Source organism: Lethenteron reissneri, chromosome 59 (assembly GCF_015708825.2).
Source record: "Lethenteron reissneri isolate LAM-NWPU_2019-01 chromosome 59, ASM1570882v1, whole genome shotgun sequence".
Lineage (NCBI taxonomy): Eukaryota > Metazoa > Chordata > Hyperoartia > Petromyzontiformes > Petromyzontidae > Lethenteron > Lethenteron reissneri.
The window spans coordinates 233,683-253,327 of NC_083837.1; the positions used below are offsets into that span (position 1 = coordinate 233,683).

At 50.7% G+C, this 19,645-nt stretch overlaps 1 protein-coding gene across 6 annotated transcripts in view; it reads right to left on the reverse strand.

The window, feature by feature from the left end:
- Window positions 1-208: 208 nt before the first annotated feature.
- Window positions 209-19,645, reverse strand: part of LOC133357652 (LIM domain only protein 7-like) — a 30,441-nt gene continuing 11,004 nt past the window's right edge. For 2 of the 6 annotated variants that reach the window (XM_061575728.1, XM_061575727.1), the window contains exons 6-13: window positions 19,025-19,111; window positions 18,747-18,866; window positions 17,108-17,185; window positions 15,930-16,004; window positions 11,568-11,651; window positions 6,701-6,806; window positions 4,469-4,571; window positions 209-3,878 (exon numbers count right to left, since the gene is read on the reverse strand). In XM_061575728.1, coding sequence (XP_061431712.1) covers window positions 3,871-3,878; window positions 4,469-4,571; window positions 6,701-6,806; window positions 11,568-11,651; window positions 15,930-16,004; window positions 17,108-17,185; window positions 18,747-18,866; window positions 19,025-19,111 — 661 coding nt within the window. In that variant the 3' untranslated portion in view covers window positions 209-3,870. The remainder of the gene's footprint in view (window positions 3,879-4,468; window positions 4,572-6,700; window positions 6,807-11,567; window positions 11,652-15,929; window positions 16,005-17,107; window positions 17,186-18,746; window positions 18,867-19,024; window positions 19,112-19,645) is intronic. The other 4 variants (XM_061575730.1, XM_061575729.1, XM_061575731.1 and 1 more) reach the window with 4 other exon arrangements.

Consider the following 19,645-nt stretch of genomic DNA (forward strand, 5'->3'; position numbering starts at 1 on the left):
CTCCGACAAGAATTTTCCCTTTTTTTTTATTTGCGAACTTGCCGTAACCGTGGTGGCTTTTGTTTCTCTCGTTTATCTTGAGCCCCGCGACGCAGCCTACATCGTGAGGTTCTTCAATCGTGGCCTGTATTTCGTTGTCGATGTAAAGCGTTTTTAATGGTGAGATTTAAAAACGGCTCTTAATCTAAAAATGAACACGACACAAAACTGCCCACAACAGCAAACCCTGTATTGTATATTACCGTGCGCTACAAGGCAAAGAGAACAATTACGGAGCTAATTTTATAAACAAAATAGCATTTCTTAACAACCAGGCAGCAGAGGGTTGTTGTTTTTTGCGGCTGAGCTGCAACGCTCCCCGGGAACGAGGTCCAAAGGCTGCGACAGCGTCGCCACGCAGCCCCCGGCGCACGTGGCACGCAGCCCCCGGCGCGCGTGGCACGCAGCCCCCGGCGCGCGTGGCACGCAGCCCCCGGCGCGCGTGGCACGCAGCCCCCGGCGCACGTGGCACGCAGCCCCCGGCGCACGTGGCACGCGCCGCGTGTCCCAGCACGTCCGGACACTGCGTGGCATTTCATCGTGAGCATTTCTCCATTACCGCGAAATCCTTGCCTGGTCGGCACACTATGGCCAAGGGAAATAGAAGAGAGCCAATTCATGATCACGGTTCCCAAATCCAGCAGGGTGCCCTGGTTGTCCCTGCGGGCGTGCCAAGCGGTCAAGGTACGGGGTGCCGCGTCGTCTCCAGCGGTGGAGCGCGTTACGCGTCCCACGACGTTCCGACTAAACCGAGTTGGCCATCGCGTGCCGGCGTCACGTTCAACATGTAGCAATTTTAAAAAATGACGCAGAAAATTACTCAATTAGGGATCACACAGCAGCAGCAGCCCCATACTGCAAAACACAGCAGCGCCTTCCCTGCGACACCATATGCACCAAGATTAATGATAAACTTACACGAACGATTACGCAAATCTTTCTCCGCTTAAAATAACGCATCGACCTTGGAGAGCAAGTGGGGAGTGCGTTGATCGAAAAGGCAGAGGCGATAAATTGTGGTCGTGCCCACAGAAACGGGATAGATAATACCTGGATTTGATGGTGGCAATGGGACTGGCAATATAACCATGCAAGGGCCACCTTCATTTCATGCCATCTGTACCATTAATATGAAAGAAATAAAATTGAAAGCACCAAGATACTGCACTATACATAAAATAACCCTTCTGATATTAGTGGGGCGGGTAACAATGATTGCGTTTGATTACATTTGCAGAGCCACAAGCATTTAAAAATTCAATCAATTGTGATTCCGTTTGATTTGCTCGAAACTAAATCCCGTTAAGAATATATAATTCATAGGTTGACAATCTTTGTCTATCTTTATATGGTCTCTCTTTACATTGTCTCTCTTTATATTGCCCGTCTCATATGGACCGTCTCATTCGTACTGGTCGGTGTAACTGGTCTCGTCCATTCCCTCTGTACCATCCGTTGTGTTGATACCATCTCATTGGAATTCTCGGTCTCATGTGTACCATCAGTGATTGTCCGACTCGTTTGTATCGTCTCGTTTGTACCGCTGAATTTGCTCCACGAGCCGAAAGTCACTGCGCGTACGCGTATAGCGCGCAAATATAACCTGGATTAGTGGTCCACAATCTACTTTGACGCACGAATCAATGCAAGCATCACAACCATTAGAATCAACTTCAATGATTGAATTCATCATGACGTGCCAAATGTTTATGCTAGAAATTGCTCAATAATTACACATCTGACATTAAATAATCCTTTGGCATTTCTCTCGAAGGTGGAAAAATATTAATATTTATGTTTTTGTAAGTTTTAGTTTCCCCGCAAGCAACACAGAATCTGGGCCTAAGGTCCGAGAAGTGAGCCGAGACCCACCGACTGACATTGCATGACGATTCCACTCGAGATTGACCCTCCGACTACGTACGTCATAAAAAAAGCCAAAGTGGTTGCCTGGATAAATGCACATCGAGGCTTCCAGTGCGCACCTCCGAGTCACAGCACAGCGATGCACATTCCATATTCATATGGCAAGCGCCAGTCTATAGGGAAACCAGAACTGTGTTGCTCTTTCCCACAAAGTGGTTCGGAATTTTATCGACCCCAGGAGGCCAGGGATGATTGGCCAAATCAACAGCCAACCAGGATTTGAACTCACGGACCTTCTGATTGGGAGCCCCTGGCTCCACCGCTGGGCCACCCCGGTCGGATTGAAGCGACCAACTCGGCGCTCTGAAGGGAATGAGCGAGTCATAGACATTCACACTTTACACAATTAGAATGTGAATTGTCGTTCAAAATTAGCCACGATCACCGTTGCACGCACCCCAGCAAGCAAATTTGTCGTCACGATTTGCAATCACGGTTACATTTAGGGAGCGACATTTCGTCTCGGTCTTTTACTCACTCTCGCTCAGATAGTTGTTTTCCTATTTGCACTCCATCTGATTGAAACCGTTCCACTTGCTACGCGGCCCTAAATATGACACGACGGCAACTTCTCATCGAGCATTTCACTTCCATACACCGTCGCTAAGAATGTGATTTTGTCACGGGGGGGGGGGGGGGTTTATTTTCCTAAAATTCCACGGCTAAGCTGCAGGAAAAATTAAATTGTTCCCAGAAAAATGGGAAAGGTGCCTTGCTTAAAAATGATAATCACAAATTGTATAAATGTATATCAAGTAAAAAAATAACATAACTGTTTCAAAGTTCAACAAATTTAAACCAAGTGGCTTATTTGTTATGGTTTTATCGATTTAATAGAATTGAAAGTTCGAGTGGGCGGTCTTTATATTTTTTTAACGGTTGCTGAACAAACGTCCAAAACATCAACTCGGTCGGCATCAAGCAGGACTATTTTATCAGAGTTGTCAAGGGGTAAAGAATGCAACGCGTTTTCTTGCATCGAGCCGAGGTCGGTATTGTGGGAGCTTGTGGGGGACAGAGACGACGGTGGTGACGGGATATGGAATTTCAACAGTGGAGCAGTGTGAGGGAAGATGCGGAGAGAATGAGGTGGGACCTGTAGTGTGGCGAGTGAATGATTGGGCGAGTGGTTGAGTGGGTGGGTGATGGGTGAGTGGGTGGGTGAGTGGTTGAGTTGGTGGGTGATGGTTGAGTGGGTGGGTGAGTGGTTGAGTGGGTGGATGAGTGATAGAGTGGGTGGGTGGATGAGTGGTTGAGTGGGTGAGTGAGTGAATGATTGGGCGAGTGGTTGTTGTGGGTGGGTGATGGTTGAGTGGGTGGGTGAGTGGTTGAGTGGATGGGCGAGTGGTTGAGTAGGTGGGTGGATGGATGAGTGGGTGGGTGGATGAGTGGTTGAGTGGGTGGGTGGATGAGTGGTTGAGTGGGTGGGTGAGTGGTTGAGTGGGTGGGTGGTTGAATGACATTCCCCTGCCAGGGACAGCACTAGCCGCCTCCACCCCCACACCCCCTCCCATTGCAACCACAGCAGCACCGGTACCGGTTTCAGCTCCGTGACGTTGCAGAAATTCTGAGAAGAATCAAGCACCCAAATCTACTGAGCGTCTGCAGCCACGAACCAACATTTCACTTCACTTTACGATTTCCATGACCAGCAGTGACCTCCAAGACCTCTGTGACAAAATCCTAACCTTAGCACACAATTCGATGCGTGCGTCATGAAAAGTAAGACGTTATGTTAATCGATTAAAGCATGTTCGAATACCTCGTTATAATTCAATTGTGCTAATGTAGGCCCCCAACGACTACGTGAATACCCATGTGCGCAAGCTGGACTGTGGCCAGGCGGTGGGTTGATGCGGGGTTCTCGTTCGATGACGGGCGATTTTGGCATCGAAGTTAGTGCTTTTACAGACCTGCAACAACAACAAATAATTGGGATAACATTCAATTCACAGACCTCGGCGACAAACGGTATTTGTAAGCATGTTCAAAAGAACTCTCGCGATTGTGGCAGATGCTCACGGTTCCAATCCCGTGGGCTGCCCCTGGTTAACGCTGCCGGTGCATGGACGGTAGAACACGACGTGGGCATCAGTCAAAGCTCCCGGGGAGTCGCTCGCGAGAGCGGAGAAGCCATTTTGTGCCCACGTCACGGTTCAAATTTGACACATTTTGAAAATTACACGGAAAATACTCAAATTGGCATAACACAGGATAAAATCGCCCCCCTAACTGCAAAAACGACTACAGACTGTAAAACACAGTGGAGTGGTCCGTCGATTTACAATGCCATCGATTAACAATAATTTCAATGAACGATGGTTTTGGTGGAACCAATTGATATCGTTGACCGAGGGACCACTGGAGTGCCTTCCTTCACAATAGCCCTTGCTTGCTGCGAGCATGACGCGAATACCAGAGTCGCTAAACCGTTAATGTGCCGTGTCACACGGCACGTGCGCAGCATCGCCGCCGTCACGGCTGCCCCCCTCCGGACACTCACCCATCTTCTTCTTGTAGCACGCGTCACAGTTGACCTTCTTGGCCACGATGCGCAGCTTGTGACCGTCACCCACGTGGCCAAGGGAACAGCTGCAGCTGGCGCACTGATTGACCAATCGGGGTCGAGGAGGTGGGAATGTTATGGATTTGGGAATAAAAATAATAATAATTATGAGCATAAATACGATGCTCCCTCGGTTAACGATATTAATTTGGTTTCACAAAAACCATCATTCATTGACATTATCGTTAATCGAATATAGAAAAACTTGTTACGGGCTTCATTTGTTCCAAGACGAAGTTAACCTTTGTCGCCTTAAAAACATAGTTTATAATATTTAAACATGCAAGTTTAATGAGTAAACGTTAAAGAACATATTAAAGCGTTAATATTAATAAAAACAAGGATAAATAGTGAATAAAGAGCGTAAAAAGGTGCATGAATATAGCATAAAATAATAAATTTCGATTTAAAGCTTTCGTGACTGCAGGGATTCATCTTCTTGGTTCTTTCGGTAAAGTCACGTAGAAGGGAAGTAATAAAATAACAAAAATAAAACATAATAAAATAATTTTATTATGTTTTATTTTTATTATTTTACCGAAAGAACCAAGAACATAAAATAATAATTAGGTACTCAAGAGAGCTGCTGCCATGAGCAGCGCTCACTTGAGACCGTAAATTCAGCTGTGACGGTCCCACCTGATGACGGAGACTTGTGTTGCCTCCGAAACGTCGTGATTTATTATTTTATTTCTATTATTTCTATTATTTATTTTTTATTTTTTACCTACGTGACTTTACCGAAAAAACCTAAGAGTATGAATCATTGCAGTCACGAAAGCTTCAAATCTAGAATTGAAGAGCAAGCAGCCAGTTGCCCCCAAAACACCCACAAAAGGGCGTCGCTGATTGGCTGAGGAATGCTGCAGAGTTCACTTAGGAATGCTCCGATTGGCCAAAATTGCCGGTCGTGTAATATTGTAAACACATCGTTCAACGAAAATGAATCGTTAAAAGAAACAATGGGACCCTATGGGAGGCGGACCGTGATCGAAATATCCGTAATCGATGGCATCGTAAATCAAGGGGCTCACTGTATATCAAAATAAGCAGACGAGTCTCCTCCTTGCCGCAGTTGTGCCGCTAGACAAGGGTACTTTGACACATCCCATCAGCCACATGGCCTTCTGGGAGTGCATTTTGTCAGCAGCATTGGTTCAACGGGAGCAGAACTCTGGTTTTGATATGTTCTTGCCTTAAAATAACTCATCTTCTTGGTTCTTTCGGTAAAGTCACGTAGAAGGGAAGTAATAAAATAATAAAAATAAAACATAATAAAACAATTCTCACGACGTTTCGGCCACAACGCAAGCAGCCGTCCTCAGGTGATGTAGTTTATACTTTAGTTTTCTACGTGGTTGTTGAGTAACTGCAGCTACATATCATTAACATTCCTTTCCTTTGTTACTGCTAATCCCTGCACCCCCCCTTGGTGCTGTTGATCCTGCATAATGCATGGGCATAATATGACTTTGAAACCCCCCCGCCCACCTCCTACGCATTTTCCATGTATATGCTAAATTCCTCTTCATATGCACATTCTTTTGTTAAGGCGCTCTTTCTTCCACCTCCAACGCAGCTTATATATAAGCTCCTAGCTTGGCATTGTCTCATTCTTCACCTGAGGACGGCTGCTTGCGTTGTGGCCGAAACGTCGTGAGAATTGTTTTATTATGTTTTATTTTTATTATTTTATTACTTCCCTTCTACGTGACTTTACCGAAAGAACCAAGAAGATGAATCCCTGCAGTCACGAAAGCTTAAAATAACTGTCTGTCTACGAGCAAGGGCTTGGGCAAGCCCAACTGCTGATGGTACACTGAATGTCGAAACTGGTCCAGAATTTGCCCGTGTTGAACCAATGTTGCTGCAGACGCTGTCTCCCCGACAGACCTGGTCTTCACCTGATGACGGCTGCTTGCGTTGTGGCCGAAACGTCGTGAGAATTATTTTATTATGTTTTATTTTATTATTTTTATTGTTTCCATTCTACGTGACTTTACCGAAAGAACCAAGAAGATGTTGTCTGTGTGTCTGTGAGAGCAAGTATTGATGCGAGTCTTTGTGTTTGTGCCTGTGTGTTAGTGCCCGTGTGTGTTAGTCTATGTGTGTTAGTCTCTGTGTGTTAGTCTCTGTGTGTTAGTGCCTGCGAGTGTTGCCTGCAAGCACCTTGAAGCACTCCTCGTGGTAGTAGAGGCCCAGGTACTCGAGGATGAAGGCCGTGCGCTTCCCGAGCGACGAGCCGCAACGAGAGCACTTCCGCCAGGCGTTGCTCCTGGTGCCCCAAAACCACACGGGGATAAAGATAAAGACAAAGGTGCCCCCGCCCACGTAACCTCCCCAGACTGTTTGCGGGTGGACCACCTATCCTCGTTGCTGAACGTTTGTTGTCGATCGATCTACTTAATCCGCCGATTGGCCCAGCTCCGATTGTGTGCCAAGTTTTTATAAATAAGAACAAACGGCTGAACCCTTTCTGGCAATAACACAGGTGGTGTTTTAAGATGTTTCAAGTCTACATTAACCACACATCATGCTCATGGTAAAACATGCAAACAAACGCGCTTTCATAATAATGTAATGTATTGTCATGACAACCGATTGGCCTACGCCAAGGCCGCAGCCTCCTCTACTGCCGTGTCTCACCGCCGGTGTTAGACCACCAGAGAACAATACCAAAACGCGAGCGGCATAGAGGCAAAGCAAAATATCAAAGTGTTAATAGCTCGGGGATTGAATAGTTATATCTTTTTGGCCGGTATCAAAGTGATGAAAACATATTACAGTGGAGGATGTTAAGATGTTCAATCGGTTTCAAAGATCGGTCTGAAAGACAATGCGTTTCAATTATCAGAGCGAATTCGCTTGCATGTTACACTACAAAGCATGAAGATGTGTGTGGTTAATGCAGACTTGATGATGCCATGCAACCTGTCGTCACACGAACTCCGGTCATCATCGTCGCAGCAGCAGCGGCTTTTGGCTCAGCCGTCGAACAAAAGACGGTCGTCACCGCATCACGCGGCGTTTTCAGATGCGCTTCTGCGGCCTGACTGGAACGCTCTCTTGCTTCCTATATTTGGAAGCCAATGGGAGACTGTGCACTTTTAAATCATCTAGATTTACAAACTAATTTATTTTCAATTGCTTTTTGTGTTTAGTTTGTCGTTCTTCCCCCTGCACCTCCAATTAGCACGGTTGGCTACGTGCGGTCCATAATAAGCTCAACAAACATAGTTCCACATACAAACAATGAGTCGGTAAAATCAGCTGCTAAATTAACCAGCCACCCTTGCTGCTCAAATGTTACACTTATAAAGCCAAATACTGCGAGCAGAACACGGTTTTTATTATTAATCTTGACTTAAAGCTTTCGTGACTGCAGGAATTCATATTATTTGGGTCTTTCGGTAAAGTCACGTAGATAGGTTCAAAGAAAATAACAAAAAACTACGACGTTTCGGTGGCAACACAAACGGTCGCCATCAGGTGGAGAAGAAAGAGGGGGCGGTCTCTAAAGGCAAACTGTTTATAAAGGTTAAAATGGGCATAGCCCAAGTGTGAGAATGGAGTGGGCGGGGCACAAGGGCCCTGGGGCAGCATGGGCGGGGGAGCTTATGTTAATGTCAGGGATTAAAAACGGTAGGCGGCCACATGTAGGGCGGAGAAGGTTATGTTAATGCGATGGGGGGTTATCAACAAGTCATCCATATATACAGACATAAACACAATTTTAACCGAGAAGATAGGTACAGAGTGAGCAATCACTGCAAGGACGTTATCAACCAATTTAAGTCATAACTGGCTGTAATGTTGCCATTTCAACACTGTCCGTTGTTCACCAGTTCAACCCCCAAGGAAACCCAGAGCAGAACAGGGGAGAGAATATAAACTCCCTGAGTCGGGAATCGAACCCAGGCGTTTTCGCTGCGAGGCGCAATTTTTACCACTGTGCCACGACCCTCCCGCCCAACGCGATGTTCTTTTGTTTGTTGCAGGAGTTGGCGGCCGGACTGAGACCATCAACAAATTCCCCATAACAACAGCTCAGCCCACGGGAACCTCTCGGCCCTTGGGTGCGAGTGCATGTGCATCTTGGTGAATCTATCCTTCTCTTTGTGAGTCAATACAGGTTTGTGCAGCTCTGCATTAGTCTATAGATGTCCATGTAAGTCTGTAGGGACTTTGTAAAGGGGAAGATACTCGTAGAGGCCCAGTTTAACCACCCCCTAGGCTCTACGCAAGTCTACGGGGTCTCTATGTTTGAGTCTGTGGGTCCTCTAATATATAAAGTATATGGGTCCGTGTGAAAGTCACTGGTGGCCAGGCTGAGACCATCAACCCATTCCTCTTGAGAATCCAGTGGCTAAAACCTGGATACGAACTCAGCATCTCAGTATTTCTGATCTCAGAGCCGCTTGGGTCGCCACTGACCAACATAATTGAAATTGTGTCTCGTAAACAATTTAAAAAAATAACAAGCTCTGAAATTCCGACAAAACACCTGATTTTCCGTGTCGGTATTCGGTCGAGATTTGACCGCACACTTGACCCCCCCTCCATCATAACAAGCCTCCCTCGCCAACCGCCAGCTCGGTGGCAAACGGCAGCAAAAGGCGCAGCCCTGCCACCGCTCGAGCGCTCGTGCCACCGCTCGAGCGCTCGTGCCACTGCCGGCAGAAGCGGCCTTCACTTGAGGGAGCTCTGGGAGGGGAATTTTAGTCTACGGTAGAACCCCTCTGAACGACCACCCCCTGTTAACGACTAATCGCTTAACTATGGGCCTCAATAGAGCCCAATGTGTAATGTATAGTGTATAGTGTAGTGTATAGTAGTGTAGTGTATAGTGTAGTGTATGGTGTAGTGCCTCCATAGAGCCCAATGTGTAGTGTATAGTGTAGTGTATAGTGTAGTGTATAGTGTAGTGTAGTGCCTCAATAGTGCCCAATGTGTTCGCTACTGACCATTCCCATGTTAATGACGGCTGTTGTAGGTACAGTGAATATGAATTAATGCATTTGAAGTATGCGAATTGACGGCAGGAACTTCTTGACGGGTAACACACTTTTATTAAATCCTTCAGGTATCACAATACAACGTGTGGTCTTCCTTCTTCCTCCGACACACTCCACTAATCTCGTGTAAGCTCTAGGCCTCTGGCTACACACCATATACTCGACTCGTGTAAGCCCTATGCCTCTGGCTACACAACACACTCGACTCGTGTAAGCCCTATGCCTCTGGCTACACTATACACTCGACTCGTGTAAGCCCTATGCCTCTGGCTACACAACAGTACATTCGGCTCGTGTAGACCTATGGCTACACACACTACACTCGCCTCTGAGTTACACAGAGTCCCGGTCCCCTTAGGACAGCGGGGCTAGGTACCGCAGGGCTCTAGGTCTTCATCCCCGTCTTCATTCTTCGCTGGTTACACACTGCCCTTACGCCTGTGTGCATCCCCTTTTATAGCCCCTGCTCACGAGAGGCGGAGCTGATGCGTACATTCAGCATGAGCATCGCTCCTTAATAAACCAATCACGACGCACTCTCTTTACGATCCGGTTTCCCCAGCGCGTGTTAACACTCCTCCACCAATCCCACCGCGCTGCCACCCGGTCACTCCCTCTCAGCATGTCACCGGTCCACAGCCAATCAGTACCCCGTAACCCACGACCCCGCGCTGACCCCTGATCCTCCACCGTCAGCGCGCGTCACCACCTACACAGCCAATCATCACACACTGTGCATACGATCCTTAATCCCAGCGCGTATCACCTCTACACATTGAATAACCGTGTTTATTTTAATATTATGTGTTTATAATGTTACTAGCATCTTTATGTAATATCCATTGTTTAAATATTATAAAGTACGTTTTTTGGGTGAAAAATTGTAACTTTTGATGCTATCGGAACGAATTAAGCCTTTAACGTGTATTTAGTATAATCACTTAATGACCAAATCACTTCACGGCCGGTTTCACAGAACCAATTGCCGTCGTTAGGAGGGGTTCTACTGAACTCTCGCACACCAGCCAGACGTGTTTGGAAAGGGGGTCCGAGTCCCCACACTTTATCCCATCACGTGCAGCCTGCCCCATCGACTGCCGTGTACCTACACGCGCTGCTGGGTGGACACGGGGGAACGGGGGGTAACAAGGACAACTTTACCCCTTCCCCACACACTGCCACGCCGGGGAGATGAACGTGATATTAGTCGCCGTGAATGCGTCCACCGCCTCACTGGAGCTCTGATAGCGGAGCTTACACCTGTGGAGTTTACACCTGTGGAGTTTACACCTGGTGAGTTTACACCTGTGGAGTTTACACCTGTGGAGTTTACACCTGGTGAGTTTACACCTGTGGAGTTTACACCTGTGGAGTTTACACCTGTGGAGTTTACACCTGTGGTGTTTACACCTGTGGAGTTTACACCTGTGGTGTTTACACCTGTGGTGTTTACACCTGTGGAGTTTACACCTGTGGTGTTTACACCTGTGGAGTTTACACCTGTGGAGTTTACACCTGTGGTGTTTACACCTGTGGAGTTTACACCTGTGGAGTTTACACCTGTGGTGTTTACACCTGTGGTGTTTACACCTGTGGTGTTTACACCTGTGGTGTTTACACCTGGGGTGTTTACACCTGTTGAGTGTATGGATGGGAAAACTGCCAGTGGGAGGAGGGCTCCATATCGGCCGTTGTTAGGATCATCATTCCTAATCCCTACTCCAGTCCAGTTCTGCGCGTATCTCTCGCTCCCAGCAGGGGAAGGGAAGGTAGTGGGGAGAATCGCAGCGCTACATCGAGTTGCTCTGGCAGAATTGGCGTGGGGGGGGGGGGCGGCGTCTCCTCACGCGGCACCAGACCTCTCTGGTACCTCTCCGACTGACGTCCATCACGACCACGACCACCATCACGACCACCACCACGACCACCACGACCACCATCACGACCACCACCACCACGACCACCATGACGCGAGTGAGCGGCACGTGGCCCCGACGCGGTGAGGAGCCGCTGCGTCTCACCCGTGAGCCGGAGGCATCGCTGCCGCCGATGACGACGACAGGACGCTGGTGCTCCTCTTCTGGATGACCACATTGGCATCGGGGCTGCATCACAACACACAGAGTGAGGTGGGGAGGGGAGCGGGGGGGGGAGAGGGAGGAGGCAGAGAGGGGAGAGAGGGAGGAGGCAAGGAGGGAGGTGTGTGGTCAGTACCACGAAGATGCAACCCCCTCTTGCTCTGCCCTCTAATGGAGGCCGCTCCACCTCAAAAATTGGCGTGAGCGCACGTGAACGTTTTGCCGTTTAAAATGAGAAACGAAGCATTCGGTGCCTTCGTGATTAAAATTCCACTTTAGAAACGGCGACCAGTTTAATGGCTAATGACGTGCAATGAGGCTGGTTGTTGTTGTTAATCGCCATAGAAACGTCGTTAACTCAAATTGGATATGTTGTTGTGGGTTTACTCTCCAGCACACAAGCGGTGTGCTCAAGCAGTCACGAATTGGCACGTTTTGTTCACGTGACAAACCGTACGAGTTGGTTGTGTCGGGTGGAGGGGAGTTTACGACACAATTATATTTACGTGAGCTAACCCAAAATACTTTCCAATACATAATGTTGGTTGCGAAAGCCCACAAGTTTAATTAACGTGTGTACATGTGACTACTATGTATGGATGTAGAACTTCTTTTGCACCGTACGTAGCCAACCGCGTTAACCGGAGGTGCGCGGGGGGGACACCAAACTAAATACAAGAGAATGAGACTCATCTCCACTCTCATCTCTTGTTGCCACCTCCGTCATCTCGACGATCTGGGCTTCTTCACAATGTCTCTGCGAGCCGATTCTCCCAGCCACTCCAACAGGCTCCTCGGACCCCACGTGACACCCCATGTGACCCCCCCCCCCCCGCCCCCCCTCGTGAGCCCCCAGTCGACTGCCCCCGTGGTGTTACTGCAGTGCAGTGGGCAGCAGTGTCCGTCAAGGCGCCAGTCACAGCGGCCCGCGACCCAGCGGCTTGTAGCAGTGGTGTAGACATCGCCACTAGGGAGACAAAGGCGGCCGGGCGTGGTGTTGACCACCCACCCCCCTTATGGGCCGTTCCAGCCTTCATAGGTGCTACTCGCTAACAGCACTTGCCCCTAACAGTCTGTTACAGGCTATACAGGAGATCTTTGTCATTGTCTTTATTGTACCTTGAACTAAGCTACGGTATGGCGGTACAGCAAGAGGGATGGATTCTGAACGATTCAGGAAGTGAATTTGGCATTGGGTGTTGATGCCCCTCGAGCCGGGAGAGGCCATCCCGCCGGCTGAATCTCTGTCCAGCGCTCTCCTCGCCCAGACCGATCAGCTCGCCTCTGATCCTCTGATGAGCACGGTTGGCTATGCACGGTGCCAAAGAAGGACAACATTTAGACTCTCGATTATCTGCGCTAATGATGGGGAGGACGGCCGCAGATAATTTAAAATCGCAGACGATTCATAAATAGAAACATTTTCTGTGGATCTCTATGCCAAAAAGGACTCGTGTAGGTATAAATTATGTTTAAGTTAAGAAAATTTAGTTTGTTAACGAACAAAATAAAAAATTGTAGTCAAGAATGTGTTGATCTTATTAACAAAGTCCAGAAGACTCGACCCACTCAGTGGATGACAGCAGAGCCACGCCAATCAACATCAAACTCCGCCCACTGTTGTAAATATATGCAACTACTGTACTGTAGGGGTGATCACATGGATTTCGGATTAACCAGATGCACCATTATTGTTCGGTTTAGGCACATGACTTGTGATACACATTTCCAAGAATAACAACGTTCAACTATTCTTAGATTATTAATTTGGGGCTTAAGGGAAAATCCACGAGTTATTAATTTACGTCAAAATCTTTGGTGCGCGTCTAATCCACAAAGCGGATAAACCGCATGTGGATAATCGAGAGTCGATTGTACATCCGTGTCTCGCAAGAGGAGGGCGTACTCACACCTCACCGCACTTCACAGCCGATTGTGCGGTGCCAGTTGATTGCTGCGTGGAGAGACGTGGTGGTGACGGGGAGGATTTAGGACCCTTACATCATCGTTCAGTTCCTTACGGTGACCTCTGGGGTGGCAGGGCCAGTGTGCTCGCCCCTCCTCTGCCATCGCATCTCATCGTCTACCCCCCCACCCCCCTCCAGACCAATTGACTGACAAAACCAGTTTGTGTTGCCGTTGGCTGCAGTAAATGGAATATTATAATAGTAATGGTAAATCAAATGCTCGACGCGTCCAGACACGTTCCATAGATTTATGGGGAACACGCCCCCCCCCCCCCAAGCACTGCAAACTCACGACAAACCGATGTTGGCTTTGTCTACGGTCGTCAATCACAAGCCAATTCAACTAACGGCTAAAACGAGGAGCTAGGGCCGTGAGTTAGACACATTGGTGGCCCTGCGATGGAAATTCCACATTTCCGTGGCAGGGGGCCGAGGAGATCTATCCGAGGTCGACCTGAGCAACTTCCCAAAGGGGAGTGCGGGGGAGGAGAGGGGTCCAGAAGAGCTCTCAGTCCAGGACCCTGCGTTGATAAACGCGCCACCTCGCAAAGTCATTCCTGTGGTGAAGCATCAACAACCTGCCACGTTTCATGGTCTGGAGGGCCACCAATAAGCAGAGAAACACACAAAAATGTTTAACATCAGAATCAGAATCATTAGACTGGAGGAATCCGATGAGCTATGAAGCTCTTTTTCGATCACAGATGTCCCACGCTGGATTACCCATCTCAAGGCTCGCCGCTCTCACGAGGGGCGGCTGCCAAAGTTTCCACAGTCGTGGGCGACGTGCCTGCCTGCTGCACGTGACCCTAATTGAGTAATTGTTTTTCTCATTGGGATATTTGCTCAACACTCGTTAGGTTTTGTGTATTCTTCAGCTATGGGTGGTCACCGGAGTAGCCGGAGGAAACCCATACAGGACAAGGGGAGAGAACATATAAACTACACCAACTCACACACTCACTCACACACTCACTCACACTCACACACACACTCACTCACTCACACTGCAGGACAGGGGGAGAGCATACAAACTCCACCCACTCACACACACACACTCACACACTCACACACTCACATTCTGCAGGGCAGGGGGAGAGCATACAAACTCCACCCACTCACACACTCACTCACACTCTCACACTCACACTCTGCAGGACAGGGTCAGAACATACAAACTCCACACACTGACACACACTCACACACACTCACACACACTCACACTCACTCACACACACTCACACTCACTCACTCACACTCACTCACACTCTGCAGGACAGGGGGAGAACATACACACACACTCACACACTCACTCACTCACGCTCTGCAGGATAGGGCGAGAACATACAAACTCCACAAAGAGAGGTGCCCTGGTCAGGAATCGAGCCCAGGCCCTTCTGTCTGCGAGGCACGAGTGTTGCAACTCTACCACCCGCCCAGCTCCTCCTAAACCCTGCTCGTCCCCGTGATCACATCGCCATATTATTTTCAGATTTGTTTAACATCTTCCATTTAGATCTCTCGCAGAGTGTGGTTGCATGCAAACGACCGGTGATGAGTTCATGCCAACGAATGTACATCTCCCCCTCCTCCTCCTACCTCCGGACCCAACAGGTTCGGAGAGGAATGCACGGAGTGATTTATCGAGACAAGTCATTCGCTTGCAGAGATGCCGAACAGCGATCACTGTTACAACTTGCCCCATGTTCCTTGCCTAAAGGACTCGCAGAAGTGACATACAGCCCAGGCTGCTGCGATTTGACACGGGTAGACACAGACACGTGGACACACACACACGGGCACACACACGGCTACACACGGCTACACACAAGGCACACACACAAACAACGACCACCCCCCCCCCCCCGTATAGCCTTTACAGACTATAGGAGGTGATGATATCACCACGGCATTTTGAGCCAGGCAAAGTGCACCTTGAGGCCACGTGAAGTATCGAAGGCTCACTGGCAGGTCACCGGACAGAAGCAGGTGCCATGGGTTGACCGAGATGACTTCCAAATGCAACCACCTGTGCCCCCCCTACCGTGTTTTATCCGCCCGGTGTTCTGCTCGTTGTTGCAAGCACCACTCCTCTGCCCTTCATTGTCGCTCCATCCTATGACCCAAAAGCATCCTTCACGAGCCTCCTCCACAGAGGCCGATCTTGGCACCGCTGGTACCAGTCGTAGGCAAGTCCAATCAGCTCAAACGAGTACCCGGTGCCGTGTGCAAACATCGCCCACCCCTCGCGCGCCGTGCCACCCTTGGCGGGCGCACGGGGAGCCTTAGTCTGCGTGCGTGCGGCGCGGCGCGGGTTGAAGAGCGTTCGTGACGGCACCTGTCGGAGCCGCCCCTGGCGCCGCCCGGAGGGATCAGACTTCTCGGCAGGCTGCTGCTCTTGGACGGCGGCCTGCTGGCGGCGAGCAAACGGGGCAAGGGGTGGCGCAGACGAACACGCCCCAGTTAGATTACCTGCACCGGTCCTGGGCCTCCTCTAGGTCGACTCGGCCTCAAGCGACTACCCGGTGCGGTGCGTAAACCTCGTCACTGGGGAGAGAAAGTCAGCCGGTTGTGTTGCTGGCCCTCGTGTGTCGTGCCGGCCTTCACTGGGTGCTCGCTAACAGCACTTGCCCCAACAGTCTGTTAAGGCTACACGGAGGATCTTTGTCTTTGCGTGTCAAACAAGATGGATGGAACGGGACAGAACAGCGCAGACAATTTACTTGAAAATGCAGAAACGAGTCAGCACACGCAACAGACCACGAGTGCAGACGAGACCAGGCAGCATGGAGCAGACTGGCAGAGCAGAAGACATAGATAGTACGGAGGAGACGCTACTCAATTACACAGTTCAGACAAAACTGATTGCATGAATAAGACCAGACTTTGCAAATAAAATAATAATCTCTAAATTGGAAGCTGCACAAAGGGGAGAGCGTGAGGCGTGGGAACCCCCGCACATGAGCGGCAAGGCAGCCGGCACCGGCGGCAACCACTGCCCGAGCTCTGTGGACCTATATTTGGGATGTTTTGGTCAACACCGGTGCTTGACAAGGCGCGGGAGGACACGGGGCTCGCCCGAGACGGGAACGAACAAAGACGAACCGGGTCAAGTCGAGTTCAAAAGACCTGGATGGGAATCCCCATTTGCCAGAGCGAACCTGGGTGGGTTTTACCAAATGACCAAAAAGCTAAAAACTAAAAATAGAAAATAAAGTACGACGACACAGAAAACAGCGATTAGAACAAAAAAACATCCGCGTCACGTGGGGAAAGAGACAATCTTGCAAGACGCAAGTCGACGTCAAGTAACAACTTCCCTGCAGCGCGAAGTTCGCCTCGGGCCGAGTGTTTGTAAACGGATCCGAGCCGCCGGTTACGACGAGGTCACAGTCGGTTTAGAAAACAGACCTACGGTGACAATATTAGCGGCGCAGACGCCGCGGCACGAACGATGTTTATACCGTCCCGTCGATGTTTTAATTGAATCGCGATCGCGAACGGGCGTGCCGTCACCTGTGGAAGCGAGCGCGCGTCACGGAGGGAGAGATGCGCGACTCCTGCCCGTCCGCCACGTCGGCCTCCGTTTCTGCGCTGCCCGCCACAAAAACGTGCCCACCACACACCAAACAAAGACCCCCCCCCCCTCGGTAAAGCCTCAACAGACTGTTGGGGCGAGTGCCGTTAGCGAGTAGCACCTGTGAAGGCCGGCGCTGTGGCGCACGAGGGGGAGATGTTTACTACACACAGCGACAGCGGTACTCATTTGAAGCCGAGTCCATAAGGGAGGCCCGGGACCGGTTCAGATAATCGTCACCGGTGTTGGTGGCCGTGAGCGGGAATCGAACTCGGGTCGCCGGGTTGGTAGCGCAGCATTGCCAACCACCACCACCACCACCACATGCCCACCACCACCACCACCCGCCCACCACCACCACCACAGGCCCACCACCACCACCACCACCACACGTCCACCACCACCACCACCCGCCCACCACCATCACCACCACCACCACACGTCCACCACCACCACCACCACCCGCCCACCACCACCACCACCACACGCCCACCACCACCACCACCACCACACGCCCACCACCACCACCACCACACGCCCACCACCACCACCACCCGCCCACCACCACCACCACCACCCGCCCACCACCACCACCACCACCCACCCACCACCATCACCACCACCACCACACGCCTACCACCACCACCACCACCCGCCCACCACCACCACCACACGTCCACCACCACAGGCCCACCACCACCACACGTCCACCACCACCACCCGCCCACCACCACCACCACCACCACACGCCCACCACCACCACCACCCGCCCACCACCACCACCACCACCCGCCCACCACCACCACCACCACCCGCCCACCACCACCACCACCACCACACGCCCACCACCACCACCACCCGCCCACCACCACCACCACCCGCCCACCACCACCACCACCACCCGCCCACCACCACCACCACCACCCGCCCACCACCATCACCACCACCACCACACGCCTACCACCACCACCACCACCCGCCCACCACCACCACCACACGTCCACCACCACAGGCCCACCACCACCACACGTCCACCACCACCACCCGTCCACCACCACCACCACCACCACCACCACACGCCCACCACCACCACCGGCAGTAACGATTCAGCGTCGGTGTTCGGGTTAGTCCACGGAGTAACGATCCACCAGATTTGTGTTGTGTAGCCCTCCACCACCCGATAGAGGTGAAACTAAACAAATGGCCACGTGCTGCACGAGCGCTGAATGGGACAATGGACTTGATTGTTTCAGTTCGCACAGAGTTAAAGAAGAATTCTCACAAGCAAATGCAGTAGCGATCGGGCACGACAGCCGAATTGTCTGTCCACGTGTGGGATTGAAACCGTGCCGGAGCGCGCGGCGTGGCGGAGGTGGCTTCCTGCGAGCTGCACAGCGAGCCCGTGCGTCGCAAGAGCACCGTGCCACACGGAGTCGCACCCATTTCTGAAGCGACTTATGGAAGAAGCGTGGCCATTGTGAACCCCTCGAAGCGAGGGGCACGCACCCAGGCCCAGAGCTCGACACCCTCAGAGTCTCTGCATGGCCATTGTGAGCACCTCAACAAACACCCTCTCACCTCTGTCCACTTGTGGTCACTGCATTGGGTGGCTGCTGCAGCTGCTGCTGCTGCAGCTGCTGCTGCTGCAGCTGCTGCCCTCCTGCGATTTTTTTCTGGGTGCCCTCCACCGAGTAGATGCTGCAGCAATCAAAAACAACCAGGCAGCGTCACCGCACGTTCACAAGTCGCTCATCGCCGATGACGACGACGACGACGATGATGCTACTGCTGTTGCCACAACTGCTGCTGTGGATGATGATGATGCTAATGATGCTGCTGATGCTGATGCTATTTACCGCGTTGGAGCGCGTGAGCCTGCCTCGTCGTCGGAGCTGTCGGTCGACTCGCACCTCTCCGGGAGAGATCGCTCCTCCGAGCTCCTGCTGTCGCCGTTGAGGATTCAATTCATCAGCGAAGTGTCAACGACGCGGAATCTCTCTTTCGCACGCGCACGAGGCACCACACGTCCCCGCTACCGTCACTGGAGTTTCATAAACGTCGAGTTATCAAACCACCAAGGAACCATCTCAACCGCCCTCTCCCAGTAACATTAATTCATGGCTGGACCACACACTGGCTTCTGGGCGGCAGGGTTGGCGTACAGTGGTAACATCCACGCCTCACAGCGAGAAGGGCCTGGGTTCAATTCCAAACTTGGGCGCCTCTGTGTGGAGTTTGTATTCTCTGCTCCTGTTGTATGGAGTGAGTGGAGTTTGTATGATCTCGCCATGTTGTATAAAGTGTGAGAGTGAGTGGAGTTTGTATTCTCTGCCCCTGTGGTATAGACTGAGAGAGTGAGTGGAGTTTGTATGATATCGCCATGTTGTACAGAGTGTGAGAGTGAGAGGAGTTTGTATGATCTCTGCCCATGTTGTATAGAGTGAGAGTGAGTGGAGTTTTATGATCTCCCCTGTTCT